Source organism: Leopardus geoffroyi, chromosome A1 (assembly GCF_018350155.1).
Source record: "Leopardus geoffroyi isolate Oge1 chromosome A1, O.geoffroyi_Oge1_pat1.0, whole genome shotgun sequence".
Lineage (NCBI taxonomy): Eukaryota > Metazoa > Chordata > Mammalia > Carnivora > Felidae > Leopardus > Leopardus geoffroyi.
The window spans coordinates 51,489,226-51,503,088 of NC_059326.1; the positions used below are offsets into that span (position 1 = coordinate 51,489,226).

The window sequence follows — 13,863 nt, forward strand, 5'->3', positions numbered from 1 at the left end:
AGTCTACTGATTCAACTTATAGTAAGTACCCTTTCCTCTACACTTTACTAAGTAACACAGCAATAACCCAACTGACAAGGGCTGGAGAGTGGCAAAGAGACTAACAGGAATACCTTTTTATTCCATGATAGGAATAAAACCAACAAAGTTTAACTGTTGAGTATCACAGAATATTAATTTTGTGCTCTTCTAAGGAACATCGGATGTATTAGAGTCTCGATGACCTAGTACAAACGTTGAATTACATTTTGATAGCTTTAAAAGTACATTTAGGGACTTAAACAGAAATCAGAACTAAAAACCAAACAAACTTTAATTTTAGTCAATTCTTCATTTCATTCTAATTTAAATAGTAGTAATGTTAAGAAATTAGATTTCTGGGGGTGCCTGGGTGGCTCAGTCGGTAAGCGTCTGACTTCCGCTCAGGTCATGATCTCACGGTTCGTGAGTTCAAGCCTCGCGTCAGGCTCTGTGCTGACAGCTCAGAGCCTGGAGCCTGCTTTAGATTCTGTGTCTCCCTCTCTCTCTCCTCCTCCCCCACTCACACTCTGTCTCTCTCTCTCAAAAATAAATAAACATTAAAAAAATTAAAAAAAGAAAAGAAATTAGATTTCTGTAGATTATGGATATATGCTTTCCTGAAGATCTCCTAGCTATCAATCTTGATAAATAATAAAAATCACATGCTTGGTAATTTGTTAGAACTTAGTTTCTGTTCTGACCCAGCATTTTAGTCAGCAAGCCACAATCACACTTTTGAGAACAACATTTACACTATAAATATACAGAACTGGTTTAAGATATTCTATTAATGCAAGTTCCAAAAATTGGAGTATGTCCAGGAAGTATCCAAGATAAATAAGATGACACCTCAAGTACCAAAAACACTTGGTTTCAAAATTCTATCCTTCTTCCATAAATAATTAGGGAAAAAGTGGAATACTCCTTGTTAGAAAAAATATGTACTGAAGTTAATTGATAAATAATGTGTAAGTATGTATCCCAGACACACTAAAAACAAGCAATTATTAGCAATCCAAATCTAAGAACATATGAAAAAGGTAATGCATGATGATCAACCAAAAAACCGGCTGGTAACAACACTGGAAAAGTAATTGGTAATTCCTCATACTAACAAAAATAAGAAGAGAAGAAAACAGACGATATCCTAAATAAACATGGAAAAAGCATCTGACACAAATCAAACACCTATTCATGATAAAAAGTGTATGTAAACTAGGAATAAAAGAAAATTTCTAAAAATGGATAAAGGTATTTATGAAATACCCACCGCTAACATAGTAAAAGACTAAATTCCTGTACCCTAAGATGCAAACAAAAAAAAGATATATATTCTCAGCAATATGATTCAACATTATACTAGATATGCTAGTGTGATAAGCCAAGAATAGAAATACAAATTATAGTTAGAAAGGAAAATATCTACTAGAAAACAAACGTCTTCATTTCCAGAAGACATGGAGAGATTCTTAAGACATCTGCAAAAAAAGCCACTAGAAACAATGTGTGGATTTAGCAAAGTCACAGGATACCAGATCAATATTTTAAATAAGAAAGAGTTAATGTATCTACACACTAGGAGTGAACAACTGGAATATGTAATTAAAAAAAAAAATAGTAGCATGAAAGTTACAGACTGGGAGAAAGTTTCTGCAGAACATATACCTGACAAAAGTCTATCATGCAGAATATATAAAGAATTTTCAAAACTCAACAGTAAAAACCAAACAAATAAGCCATTCAATTTAGAAAACAGGCAAAAGACATGAACAGGCATGTCACCAAAGAAGATTCACAGAAGGCAAACAAGTTCACTATAGTGACCCATTAGGAAAATGCAAATTAAAACAAAATGAGAAAATGTACAAACCTATCAAACTGGCTAGAATAAAAAATAATGACAACATCAAATGCTAGTGAAGATGTGGAGAAACTTAATCTCTTATACATTGTTAATCGGAAAATAAAATGATACAGCCACTCTGGAAAAATGTATGGCAGTTTCTCACAAAATTAAATATGTATTTACAGTACAATCCAGCAATTGCATTGTTGGGCATTTATACCAAAGAAATAAAAACTTATGTTCATTCAAAAACCAGCATGTGAATATTCATACCAGTTTTATTCAAAATAACCCAAAACAAGAAACGCAGATGTCCTTTAATGGGTGAAGGGTTACACAAACTATGATGTAATCTTTACCATGGAATACTAACTCAGCAATAAAAAGGTACAAACATGATATATGCAAAGACTTGCATAAATGTCAAGGGAATTATGCTGAGTGACAACAGCCAGTTCCTATGATTAAATTTATATATCATTCTTTAAATGACAAAATTATAGAAATAGAGAACAGATTGGTGATTGTCAGAGGTTAGGGAGAGGGTGAGTGCTGGGGAATGTCTGTGGCTATATAGGAGTAGCAAAAACAATCCTTGTGATGGAACTCTTCTATATATTGACTGTGGTAATGGTCCACAGATCCACACATGTGATAAAATTGCATAGAACTAAATATATATACACATACACAAATAAGTACATGTAAAACTGGTGAAATCTGAATAAGATCAGTAGGTTGGATCAATATTGATTTCCTGGTTCTGATATTTACTATACTTATGCAATATCTTAGCAACTTGAGAAATGAGTGATGGGTATACAGGATCTCTGTATTACTTTTTACAACTGCATTATTATAATCATCTCAAAATTAAAAAAAATGAAATAACAGCAGTTAAATTTAATAAAATTATGTGCAAGCTCTGTACACTGAAAACCAAAATAACACTGCTGGGAGTAATTAAAAAAAACTTAAGTAAAGAGAATAGAGATAAACTGTATTCATTAATAGAAGATTCAGTATCATTAAAATGGAAACTCTTCCTCAAATCCACAAATTCAATACAACCTCAATAAAAATTCCAGAGACTTTTAAAAACAGAATTGACAAGCTGATTCTAAAATTTAAACAGAAATGTAAAAGACCTAAAGTAACTAAAGCAACTTTATAAAAAGACCGAAGTTGGAAGACATATGACCTGAATTCAAAACTACTGTAAAGAAGACAGTATGGTATTGGTATAAAGACAGATATTTAGATCAAGTAAACAAAAAAAATTGCAGAAATAGGTTCAAACAAAAATGGTCAACTGAATTTTTACAAAGATACCAAGACAATTAATAGAAAAAGATAAGTTTTTTTAAAACTGATGCCAATTAACTGAATACCAATACAAGAAAAAAATGAACATCAACCTTATTTCATACCATACACAAAAATTAACTTGAAATGTATCACAAACCTAAGTATAGCATCTAAAACTATAAAATCTCTATAAGAAAATATAGAAAAAAATCTATGTGGCAGCACCTGGGTGGCGCAGTCAGTTAAGTGTCTGGCTCTTGATTTCAGCTCAGGTCATGATCTCACTGTTTGAGTTTGAGACCCACATCAGGCTCTGTGCTGACAGTGCAGACCCTGCTTGGGATTCTCTGTCTCTCCCTCTCTCTCTGTCCCTCCCCTGCTTGCCCACACATCCTCTCTCAAAATAAATAAATAAACTAAAAACAAAACAAAACAAAATCTATGTGACCTTGGGACAAAGATTTCTTAGAATACAAAATACATGAATCATATATATAAAAATCAATACATGTATAAAACTTCAAAACTTTTGTTCTTCTAAAGCACTATATAAAAAAAAGAAAAGCAAGCCACAGAACAGGACGAATTGTTTGTGATACAGATATCTGACAAAGGACTTGTATCTAGAATACATGAAGAACTCTGACAATTCCATAATAAGACAGACAGACAGAAAGAAAGAAAGAAAGAAAGAAAGAAAGAAAGAAAGAAAGAAAGAAAGAAAGAAAGAAAAAGGAGGCAATGGGGAGCCTGGTTGGCTTAGTTGGTTGAACGTCTGAATCTTGATTTCAGCTCAGGTCATGATCTCATGCTTCATGAGACAGAGCCCTGTGTCAGGCTCTGCGCTGATGACATAGAAACTGTTTAGGATTCTCTGTCTCCCGCTCTCTGCCCATCCCCTGCTCATTCTCTCTCTCTCAGAATAAATAAACTTAAAAAAAAAAAGACGGAAGATATGAAAGACATTTCACAATAAAAGGATATGAATAGCCAAAAGCATATGAAAAGATGTTCACATCATTAGTCATTAGAAAAAAGCAAGCTAAAACCACAGTGAAATACCCCTATATACTTAGAATGACTAAAATTTTAAAAGCCTAACAGTACCATGCATTTGCAAAGATGTAAGACAAGTGGATTTCTCATATACTGCTGGTGGAAGAATAAAATGCAACAATCATTTTGAAAAATAGTTTGAACAGTTTCTTAACAGGTTAAACATTCATCTACCATGCCACCCACAAGGAAAGAGTTTACAATGCAGGTATGATTAATTAGTCCTTGTATTTTCCCAAGGGAACCAGGACTGATTGTTGGCCAATCCTTAGGAATGTGGTCTTTAGAGTTTTCTTTATGTTGGTTATTGATGATTTTGTAATATACACTAGAGCAATGGACTTTGCCTACTGGCTTGTCTAATTGCTTTGCACAAACATCAAGACTGATGATGTATGCCTGAGTTTCATGTATCATGGCTGGCTGCACAGCAGGACATGTCTATGTGTGAACCAGATCCCCCATAAAAGTCTCAGATCCTAAGACTGGAATGGGGTTCCCTGGGCAGAAACATTCCATACGTATCCTTATAGTTCACTGCCATAAAGAAAGCATGCCCTATGTGCTCAGACAAAGGAGGACTAGAAAACCTATGCCTTAAGTCCCTATATACCACTAATACATTTCTCTTTGCTGCTACCTATTTCTACCTTTGGTTGTAATAAATCTTAACCATTAGTATAAGCTGCTTTTGATACTTATGAGTCTTCTGGCAAATCATAGAAGGAAACACCACCTACTCATTCTACTTCCAGGTATTTATCCCTCAAGAAACCAAACCAAAACAAAACAAACAAAAACATATATCTGCACAAAGACTACTGCACAAATATTCAAAGCAGGTTCATTTGTGATAGCCAAAAACTGGAAACCTCAAACTGTCCATCAATAGGTGAAAAAAAAAAAAAAAAAAAGAATTAACTGTTAATATATACAACTACATGGCCACAACTCAAAATCATTATGCTGAGGGAAAGAAGCCAGATACAAAAGAGTACATACTACATGATCACATTTATATGAAATTCTATAAAGTAAAAATTAATTTATAATGACAAAGTATACTCATGGTTGCCTAGAGCCAAAGTGGTAGGGAGAGACAGAATGTAACAAAGGATAAGGAAATGCTTGAGGATGATGGAAATTTTCTAAACCTTGATTATATATTTCAAAACTTGATGAATTATACACATTAAGTCCCTGTCTCAGGTTCTGCTATTAAATATCCCAACCTAAGACAGGCATGTTTGGTAGCAAAATGATGAGTAAGTTTCCTGTGTAATGGACTTAATTTCTTCTCTAAGAAAGCAAAGTCATTTGCTAGAGGGCAGTATTTATCATAAATTGGAGGAGAGTGGCAAAGGTTTGAAACAGTCATAGCAGAACTACTTGATCAAAAAGAAGAAGAAGAAGAAGAAGAAGAAGAAGAAGAAGAAGAAGAAGAGGAGGAGGAGGAGGAGGAGGAGGAGGAAGAAGACGACGACAGTCTAGCTATGCAAGATCCTTTTGAGATTGGTTCTCATGTATGTATACTGGTATCAACTGCTAACTCCTTTTAGCAGGTACTCACCTGCAAGGAAAAAGAAAACAGCTGGATTTGTATAGGATTAAATTTTATCAGATGAGTGCAACACACAGGGGAAAGGAAGATGTGCTAAGCAGAATAATGACATCCAAAAATATCTTCCCCTTCGTCCCTGGAACCTGGGAATGTGTTGCCTTACATGATAAAAGGGCCCTTGCAGAAGTGAATACATTATACATCTGTAGATGGAGAGATTATTCTGCATTACCTGGGTGGGCCCAATGTAATCACAAGGGTCCTTATAAATGAGCGAGGGTGGCGGGACAATCAAAGAAGTTGTAACAACAGAAACATGTCAGAGTAATGCAGTGTGAGAGGATAAAACAACCATAGCTGACTTTGAAGGCAGAAAAGGGCATTAACCCAAGGAATGCAGGCAGTGTCTAGAAGCTGGAAAAGGCAAGGGAATAAATTCTCTCCTAGAGCCTCCAGAAGAAATGCAGATTTACTGACACCTTGATTTTAGCACAGTGAGATCCACTTTGGACTCCAGACTTCCAAAATTGTAGGATCATTTGTGTTGTTTTAAGCCATCAAGTTTGTATAATTTGTTACAGCAGCTATTTAATGCAATCCCTATCAAAATAACACCAGCATTCTTCACAGAGCTAGAACAAATAATCCTAAAATTTGTATGGAACCAGAAAAGACCCCGAATAGCCAAAGCAATCTTGAAAAAGAAAACCAAAGCAGGAAGCATCACAATCCTGGACTTCAAGCTATACCACAAAGCTGTAATCATCAAGACAGTATGGTACTGGCACAAAAACATTCAGATCAATGGAACAGAATAGAGAACCCAGAAATGGACAAAGGTATGGGCAACTAATCTTTGACAAAGCAGGAAAGAATATCCAATGGAATAAAGACAGTCTCTTCAGCAAGTGGTGCTGGGAAAACTGGACAGCGACATGCAGAAGAATGAACCTGGACCACTTTCTTACACCATACACAAAAATAAACTCAAAATGGATGAAAGACCGAAATGTAAGACAGGAAGCCATCAAAATCCTTGAGGAGAAAGCATGCAAAAACCTCTTTGATCTTGCCCGCAGCAACTTCTTACTCAACGTGTCTCCAGAGGCAAGGGAAACCAAAGCAAAAGTCAACTACTGGGACCTCATCAAAATAAAAAGGCTCTGCACAGCAAAGGAAACAATCAGCAAAACTAAAAGGCAACCTATGGAATGGAGAAGATATCTGCAAATGACATATCAGATAAAGGGTTAGTATCCCAGATCTATTAAGAACTTATCAAAGTCAACACCCAAAAAACAAATAATCCAGTGAAGAAATGGGCAAAAGACATGAATAGACACTTCTCGAAAGAAGATATCCAGATGGCCAACTGACACATGAAAAAATGCTCAACATCACTCATCTTCAGGGAAATACAAATCAAAATCACAATGAGATACCACCTCACACCTGTCAGAATGGCTAACATTAACAACTCAGGCAACAACAGATGTTGGTGAGGAGGCGGAGAAAGAGGATCTCTTTTGCAGTGTTGGTGGGAATGCAAGCTGGTGCAGCTACTCTGGAAAACAGTATGGAGGTTCCTCAAAAAACTAAAAATAGAACTACCCTATGACCCAGCAATTGCACTACTAGGCATTTATCCAAGGGATACAGGTGTGCTGTTTCAAAGGGACACATGCACCCGCATGTTTATGGCAGCACTATCAACAACAGCCAAAGTATGGAAAGAGCCCCAGTGTCCATCGATGGATGAATGGATAAAGAAGATGTGGTATATATATACAATTGAGTATTACTCGGCAATCAAAATGAATTAAATCTTGCCGTTTGCAACTACGTGGATAGAACTGGAGGGTATTTGTAAAATTAGTAAGAGAAAGACAAATCTCGTATGACTTCACTCATATGAGGACTTTAAGAGACAAAACAGATGAACATAAGGGAAGGGAAACAAAAATAATATAAAAACAGGGAGGGGGACAAAACAGAAGAGACTCATAAATAGGGAGAACAAACAGGGTTACCGGAGGGGTTGTTGGAGGAGGGATGGGCTAAAAGGATAAGGGGCACTAAGGAATCTACTCCTGAAATCATTGTTGCACTATATGCTAATTTGGATGTAAATTAAAAAAATGAAATATTAGGGGCGCCTGGGTGGCTCAGTCGGTTAAGTGTCCGACTTTGGCTCAGGTCAAGATCTTGTCACGAGTTCAAGCCCTGTGTCGGGCTCTGTGCTGACAGCTCGGAGCCTGGAGCCTGCTTCCGATTCTGTGTCTCCCTCTCTCTCTGACCCTCCCCCCATTCATGCTCTGTCTCTGTCTCAAAAAATAAATAAACATTAAAAAAAAATTAAAAAAAAAGAAATATTAAATAAATAAGTAAATAAATAAATATAAAAAATAAAAAGATGGTGGATGAAAAGTAGTCCAGAAACAGTAATTGGGAACAAGGAGACTAACCACATCATTTTATTATTTTATATGCCCATCATAAGCAGAAAATGTTTCTTATTCATCTTTCTATTCTAAATACCCAGCATAATTCCTGCACATAGTCAGCATGCAATTAATGTTTTAGGAATAAATGAGTAACTTCTTTTTGTATCACTCTTATCACAAGCTGCTCCTAAAAAGCAGACATGAAACCTGAGGCCAAGAGAAGGAAGATTTATTACTAAAGGCATAAAGCTAAAGACAGAAATGAAGGGATGAAAGACCTTGACCTCTCACCTCTTCCTGGATATCTTAGGATACCACTTTTAGGAAAATCACCAAATGAAACCTTTCAAGAAATTAAAACAGATTTTTAAGATTCCCATACTCTGACTTTGCACATAACACCAAGAAGTGGAAAAGAAGTAGAGGCTGAAATTCTGAATGACTATGTATCAAATATATTAAGAATGTTCTCCACTTCCCTCTTTTATCCCACAAACAGAAGTAATAAGAAATGATGTAGTTAACATTTATTATTTAGCTGCCCACCCAGCAACACTTTCCTTAGGGTAACCACCCCCCTCTCATTTCACATGGCCTGCTCAGTAGGTTGCTGGCCTACCTATCTCCCATCACAGGGTTATAAATGTAACTCAGTCTAACCAAAGTACCCCATCTCCAAGGCCAAAATGAATGATGAAGGTCAATCAAAAATCACACCCAAGACTTTCTGCTAGAATAAAGGAGATTGCCTCTTGACCAAAAAAAATGCAGTTGGAGCTCCCAGAAGCCTTAGTCCTCAGCCATAGGCAATTAAGTCCACACACAGAAGAAAGCAGAAGCAAGAAATGAAGACACAGAATTGATGACATTACTTAATCCCTGGATCCAGCTGTGTCTTAAGACACAGCCACCAAATAAATTTCATCCCCTACACTTTTACTTTTTGGTTTACTACTAAAAGTACATTTCTCTCAGCTTTAAAATGTAAGAATACTAATTAAGAAGGGCAGGAAACAACTGTTTCTGGAAATTAAATATGATACAGAGGCCAAGCTAAGCTATTGTTTCTTTAACCAAAAGTGGACCTGTTCAGAAATCATAGTTAATGATTCCTCTCTTTCTATTGTCTAGGCCTCTTAGTACTGTTCAAAAGAAAACACGCTCCGGTAGAATGTAAAAATGTTTAAGATTTAATTGAGATTTCTGCATTAGATGGAAAAAAGGTCCTTGATCTCTATGGTCTCATCTAATTCAGATATTCTACATTGTCTTTCCTTTTGCACAGCCACCCACCATCAAAAGAGCTCAGAATATAGACCTACCAAGATTCTCCCCAATTCATGACATATGGACAGACGTTATGATGAACCCAAATCCACATCCCAACTCACAGCCAGTTTTACTCAGTTTCTAGAACATGCAGTCAGAGTGTAAAAAAGAGAAGAGAAATGGATATGTTCCCCCAGAGAAGTGTTCAAAGATAATGTGAATAAACTGTAAATAATTTTCAACACCCAGATATTAACTTCTAGGCTACTGATCATGAAATGTTCAAACATGAAATTAAACAGTGTAACCAAGTAATAAGGGGCTTTTAAAAACTTTAAAAAAAAAAGAAAGAAAGAAATGGTTTGCTAGTTATACTTTTTTCATCTTGGCATTTTAATTCAAATTACTGTATGAAAAAATCCTTACTCCCTATAAATTGCCAGCAGTTTTACCTTGCTTCTTGTCTTCACTTTTGATTTGCTCTTCTGTTTTCTTTTCAACTTTTTCTTATTTAAAATTTTCTTATTCCTAAAAATGGAAAAAACAAATTACAAAATTTCATATTAGAACATACAAAGCTATGAAAAACAGGTACTTCCAAAGTAGACATTTGAATATTTCTCCTATAAACTTTCTTTTTATGAAACAATATACTCTAGATGTACATATAAGATGTAGCTATTGAAATAATAATACTGGAAAGCTAAGAAACACACATTAAATGATTAAAAATTGAATTCTGCAAATATTTAAAAAAAAATTTTTTTAACGTTTATTTTTGAGAGACAGACAGATTGTGAGCAGGGGAGGGGCACACAGAGGGATGGAGACACAAAATCAGAAACAGGCTCCAGGCTCTGAGCAGTCAGCACAGAGCCTGATGCGGGCTCAAACTCACCAGCTGTTGAGATCATGACCTAAGCTGAAGTCAAACACTCAACCAAATGAGCAACCCAGGCGCCCCTCTGCAAATATTTTTATAAAACTAAAAAATGTAAAACAGCATCAAATGAAGTTTTAAAAATTTTATTCAACAGCGGGGATGCTAATAAAATATCACATATGTTCTAGGGGCGCCTGGGTGGCGCAGTCGGTTAAGCGTCCGACTTCAGCCAGGTCACGATCTCACGGTCCGTGAGTTCGAGCCCCGCGTCGGGCTCTGGGCTGATGGCTCAGAGCCTGGAGCCTGTTTCTGATTCTGTGTCTCCCTCTCTCTCTGCCCCTCCCCCATTCATGCTCTGTCTCTCTCTGTCCCAAAAATAAATAAACGATGAAAAAAAAATTAAAAAAAAAAAAAAAAATATCACATATGTTCCCTTCCCAGAAAAATGTGCTCTTTGTAGTAGTGAGGTCTACAGTGTAAAAAGGGACAGGAGGCACTTTTTACTAAATTATTATAGAAAAAAACCCCAACTCATACTCTTCTCACATTCTGCAGTCAGTTTTTCATTACCTCACAGTCCTAAGACAAAATTATTCTCTAAGCAGATGGAAGCCCCTGAATGACTTTGAGAAAGAGACAGGGGGGAAAAATGTGGCAAAGAATTATAGTGGAAGAAACAAGAGTCAAGGAAAACAATTTATTTTATTTTCATTTAATATTTTTTTATGTCTGCCATGCTGAGGTGCACACTGTTAGTACTAAAAATACAGGACGAAAAAGAAAAAGTTCTTGACCTCAAGGAGTTCAAAGACTTGAATGAAAAACATAGGTTAATAATCTATGAAGAGGATGCTACTGCTATAAAAAAATAGTGAAGAAGAAGAGGAGGACGAGAAAAGGAGGGAGGCGGAGAAAGGGAAGAGAAGCATAGAGGAAGAGAAGGAGGGGAAGGAAGAGACTCTAGATGCTGGAGATCAAGTCCTTAACACTTGGTAACTAACTTACTGGAAGCTGTGACCAAAACAAAAGTTGTAAGTCTAGGCCACCTGGAGGTAGGGATGTCATTCATAAAAATAGGGAAGTCAAGGGGAACAATTAGTTTCCAAAAGGAAAAAATTGGTTCAGCTTTAAAGATGTTTGAGTTAAAGATACTAAAATGCCAACAAGATAGACATGAACAAGCATATGAAAATTCATCTCTGCCAGTTCCTTCAGCTCCCTAAACCAAAATAATCACAAAATCTTGTCAACTATGTCTTATAAACAGTTCTTGAATCTGTCTACATCCTCTCTACTGCTGCAATTCTTTTTTTTTTTTTTTTTTTTTTTTTTTAACTGCTGCAATTCTAATAATCTAAGTTACCACCACTTCTTGCCCGGTCTACTTCGTTATTCATTTCTGCACATCCACATTTGCCCCACTTCAATTCATTCTTCATACAGGAACCCAAATCAACTTTTAAAAACACAAATCTGAGTAGGTAATTACCTCACTTAAAACCCTACTAGTATCTTCTCAATTCTCTTGGGATAAAGTCCAAAAGCATTGGCACAGTTTAAGAGATCTTTTACCAAGATCTGGCCTCTGCCAGCCTCTCCTTCTTCATTTTGGATCTGCCTCCAACTTATTCATCATACTCCAGGCACAAAAATATCCTTCTAGTTGTCTGACCTGCTAATAAGCTCCTTGGGGGCTTTCACAAAGGTTCTCCCTCTTCCTGGCATTCTCTCCCACATCTTCTGCTAACCACTAGTCAGTCATCTCTGAGGTTCCAATAGAAGTGTCGTTTATTCAGGAATGTCTCAGAGTGGGTTAGTTTCCCTAATATACACTCTCATTTCATTTTACATTTGTGTTTCATTGTGCAATCTCCCACTGTAATTATGTATGAGGTTATGTGTTTAATGCACTACTCCTTCATAAAGCTATAAGCTCCTAAAGTACAGAGGCCATGTCTTTCTTATGCAGTGTTCTAGCCTCTTTGTCCAGAAAAGCACCTGGAACAAAGTACTTAATACTATTTTGAGAGAAAGAGAAAAGCAGGAGGAAAGAGAGAGGAAGGAGAGAAAAGAGGGAAGAAGTTCAGAGCTATGGCTATAAACCTTAAGCTTATAGAGTAAAATAAGCAGAGGACCAAGGATAGATTCATAGATATGCCAATACATTTAAAGGATATGGAGCCAGACATGTCCATTTAGGAGCTATCCATGAGATTATTTTACACAGATTTTGGTGCCAAGTAGGTAATGGAAAAACCATGTGTGTAGGTAAGATTTCCCCAGGATAGCATACTACAAAAGTAAAGAGAAAGACTGATCAATAGTGTCATGTGCTACACATAAACACATATACCTGCTTACAGTCTATTCAACTATGAGCATTGTGGGAGCATGAAGAATGTCTATTTCTTTCTTTTTGTTTAAAGAATATTTATTTTAACTTTTTACTTTCAATACCAACATCAGTCCCTGACATAAAATGGATGTTCAAGAATTATCACATGAAGAAAAAGTTAATGAAAAAGTAAGGAGTAATTCTCATTATGGTTTAGAAAACCAACGTCTCTTTATACTAGACCGAAATGAGTTATTTGAGCAACAGGTATATGTAACTGCTAAAAGGTTAGTCCCTTCTATACAATTTAGTCAAGGTTCACTCAAAAACAATCTTCAGAGAAGAATACATAAAGCTAAATTAAGATGACTCTCCTGAAGCTTAGTTATCACAGACTTAAATTTTCACAAATATACACCAATATTTTTCTTTTGTTTAATGAACATCTTTAAAGTTCAAATGGCTTTAATATGTATTCCCAAAAATATTTCTTCCTATGCATTTAATTAGTTTGGCATTTAATTAGCTATAACAATGTTAATGAATCTAAACCCACCAATTCCTGAATATAAACAGCTTTTTCCATATTCTCACAAATTGATTTCACTGTGTTTTCTGTTAATTTGGCTTGTTTTAGAATTAGATGTTTATCAAAAAGAGAAAGTAATAAGTTAAAAAGTATATGAAGAAAAGTTATAGTCAACATTAGGAAATAAAAATGCTATTCGCTAGTAAGTTAACATCCCGATATATGACTAATGGGAAAGCTTAGTTGAAAACCAAGTTTAAAATAAACTTTTCATGACATCGGAGGATGGATAAAAGGAAAGTTCTAGAAACCAGTCTCGCAAGTTAACAATTTACCTTGGAATTTATGATGATTTAGGATGTTTTAAATTTTAAACCAAATAGGAACTTAATGAAGGATGTCTGGAATTGGTCCTGTAGAATTTTTAATCATTTCACAAAAAGAACCTCACACCAGTGAGATTTTAAAGAATTATGGGTGCTAATAGAAGGCAAAAGCTGTTAACATTCTTTAATATTTATTTTAAAAATATTTACTTTAAAAATTCCAAAGAAGCAATTTTAATAGCTACCACTATTTATGGAAAACCAATTTTTTTCTGCAATATAAGA

The 13,863-nt window shown here is 35.6% G+C and overlaps 1 protein-coding gene across 20 annotated transcripts in view; it reads right to left on the reverse strand.

Moving 5' to 3' along the window:
• Positions 1-13,863, reverse strand: part of MYCBP2 (MYC binding protein 2) — a 283,279-nt gene that overhangs the window by 243,232 nt on the left and 26,184 nt on the right. For all 20 annotated transcript variants that reach the window (XM_045479572.1, XM_045479625.1, XM_045479647.1 and 17 more), the window contains exon 2: positions 9,958-10,033. In XM_045479572.1, coding sequence (XP_045335528.1) covers positions 9,958-10,033 — 76 coding nt within the window. The remainder of the gene's footprint in view (positions 1-9,957; positions 10,034-13,863) is intronic.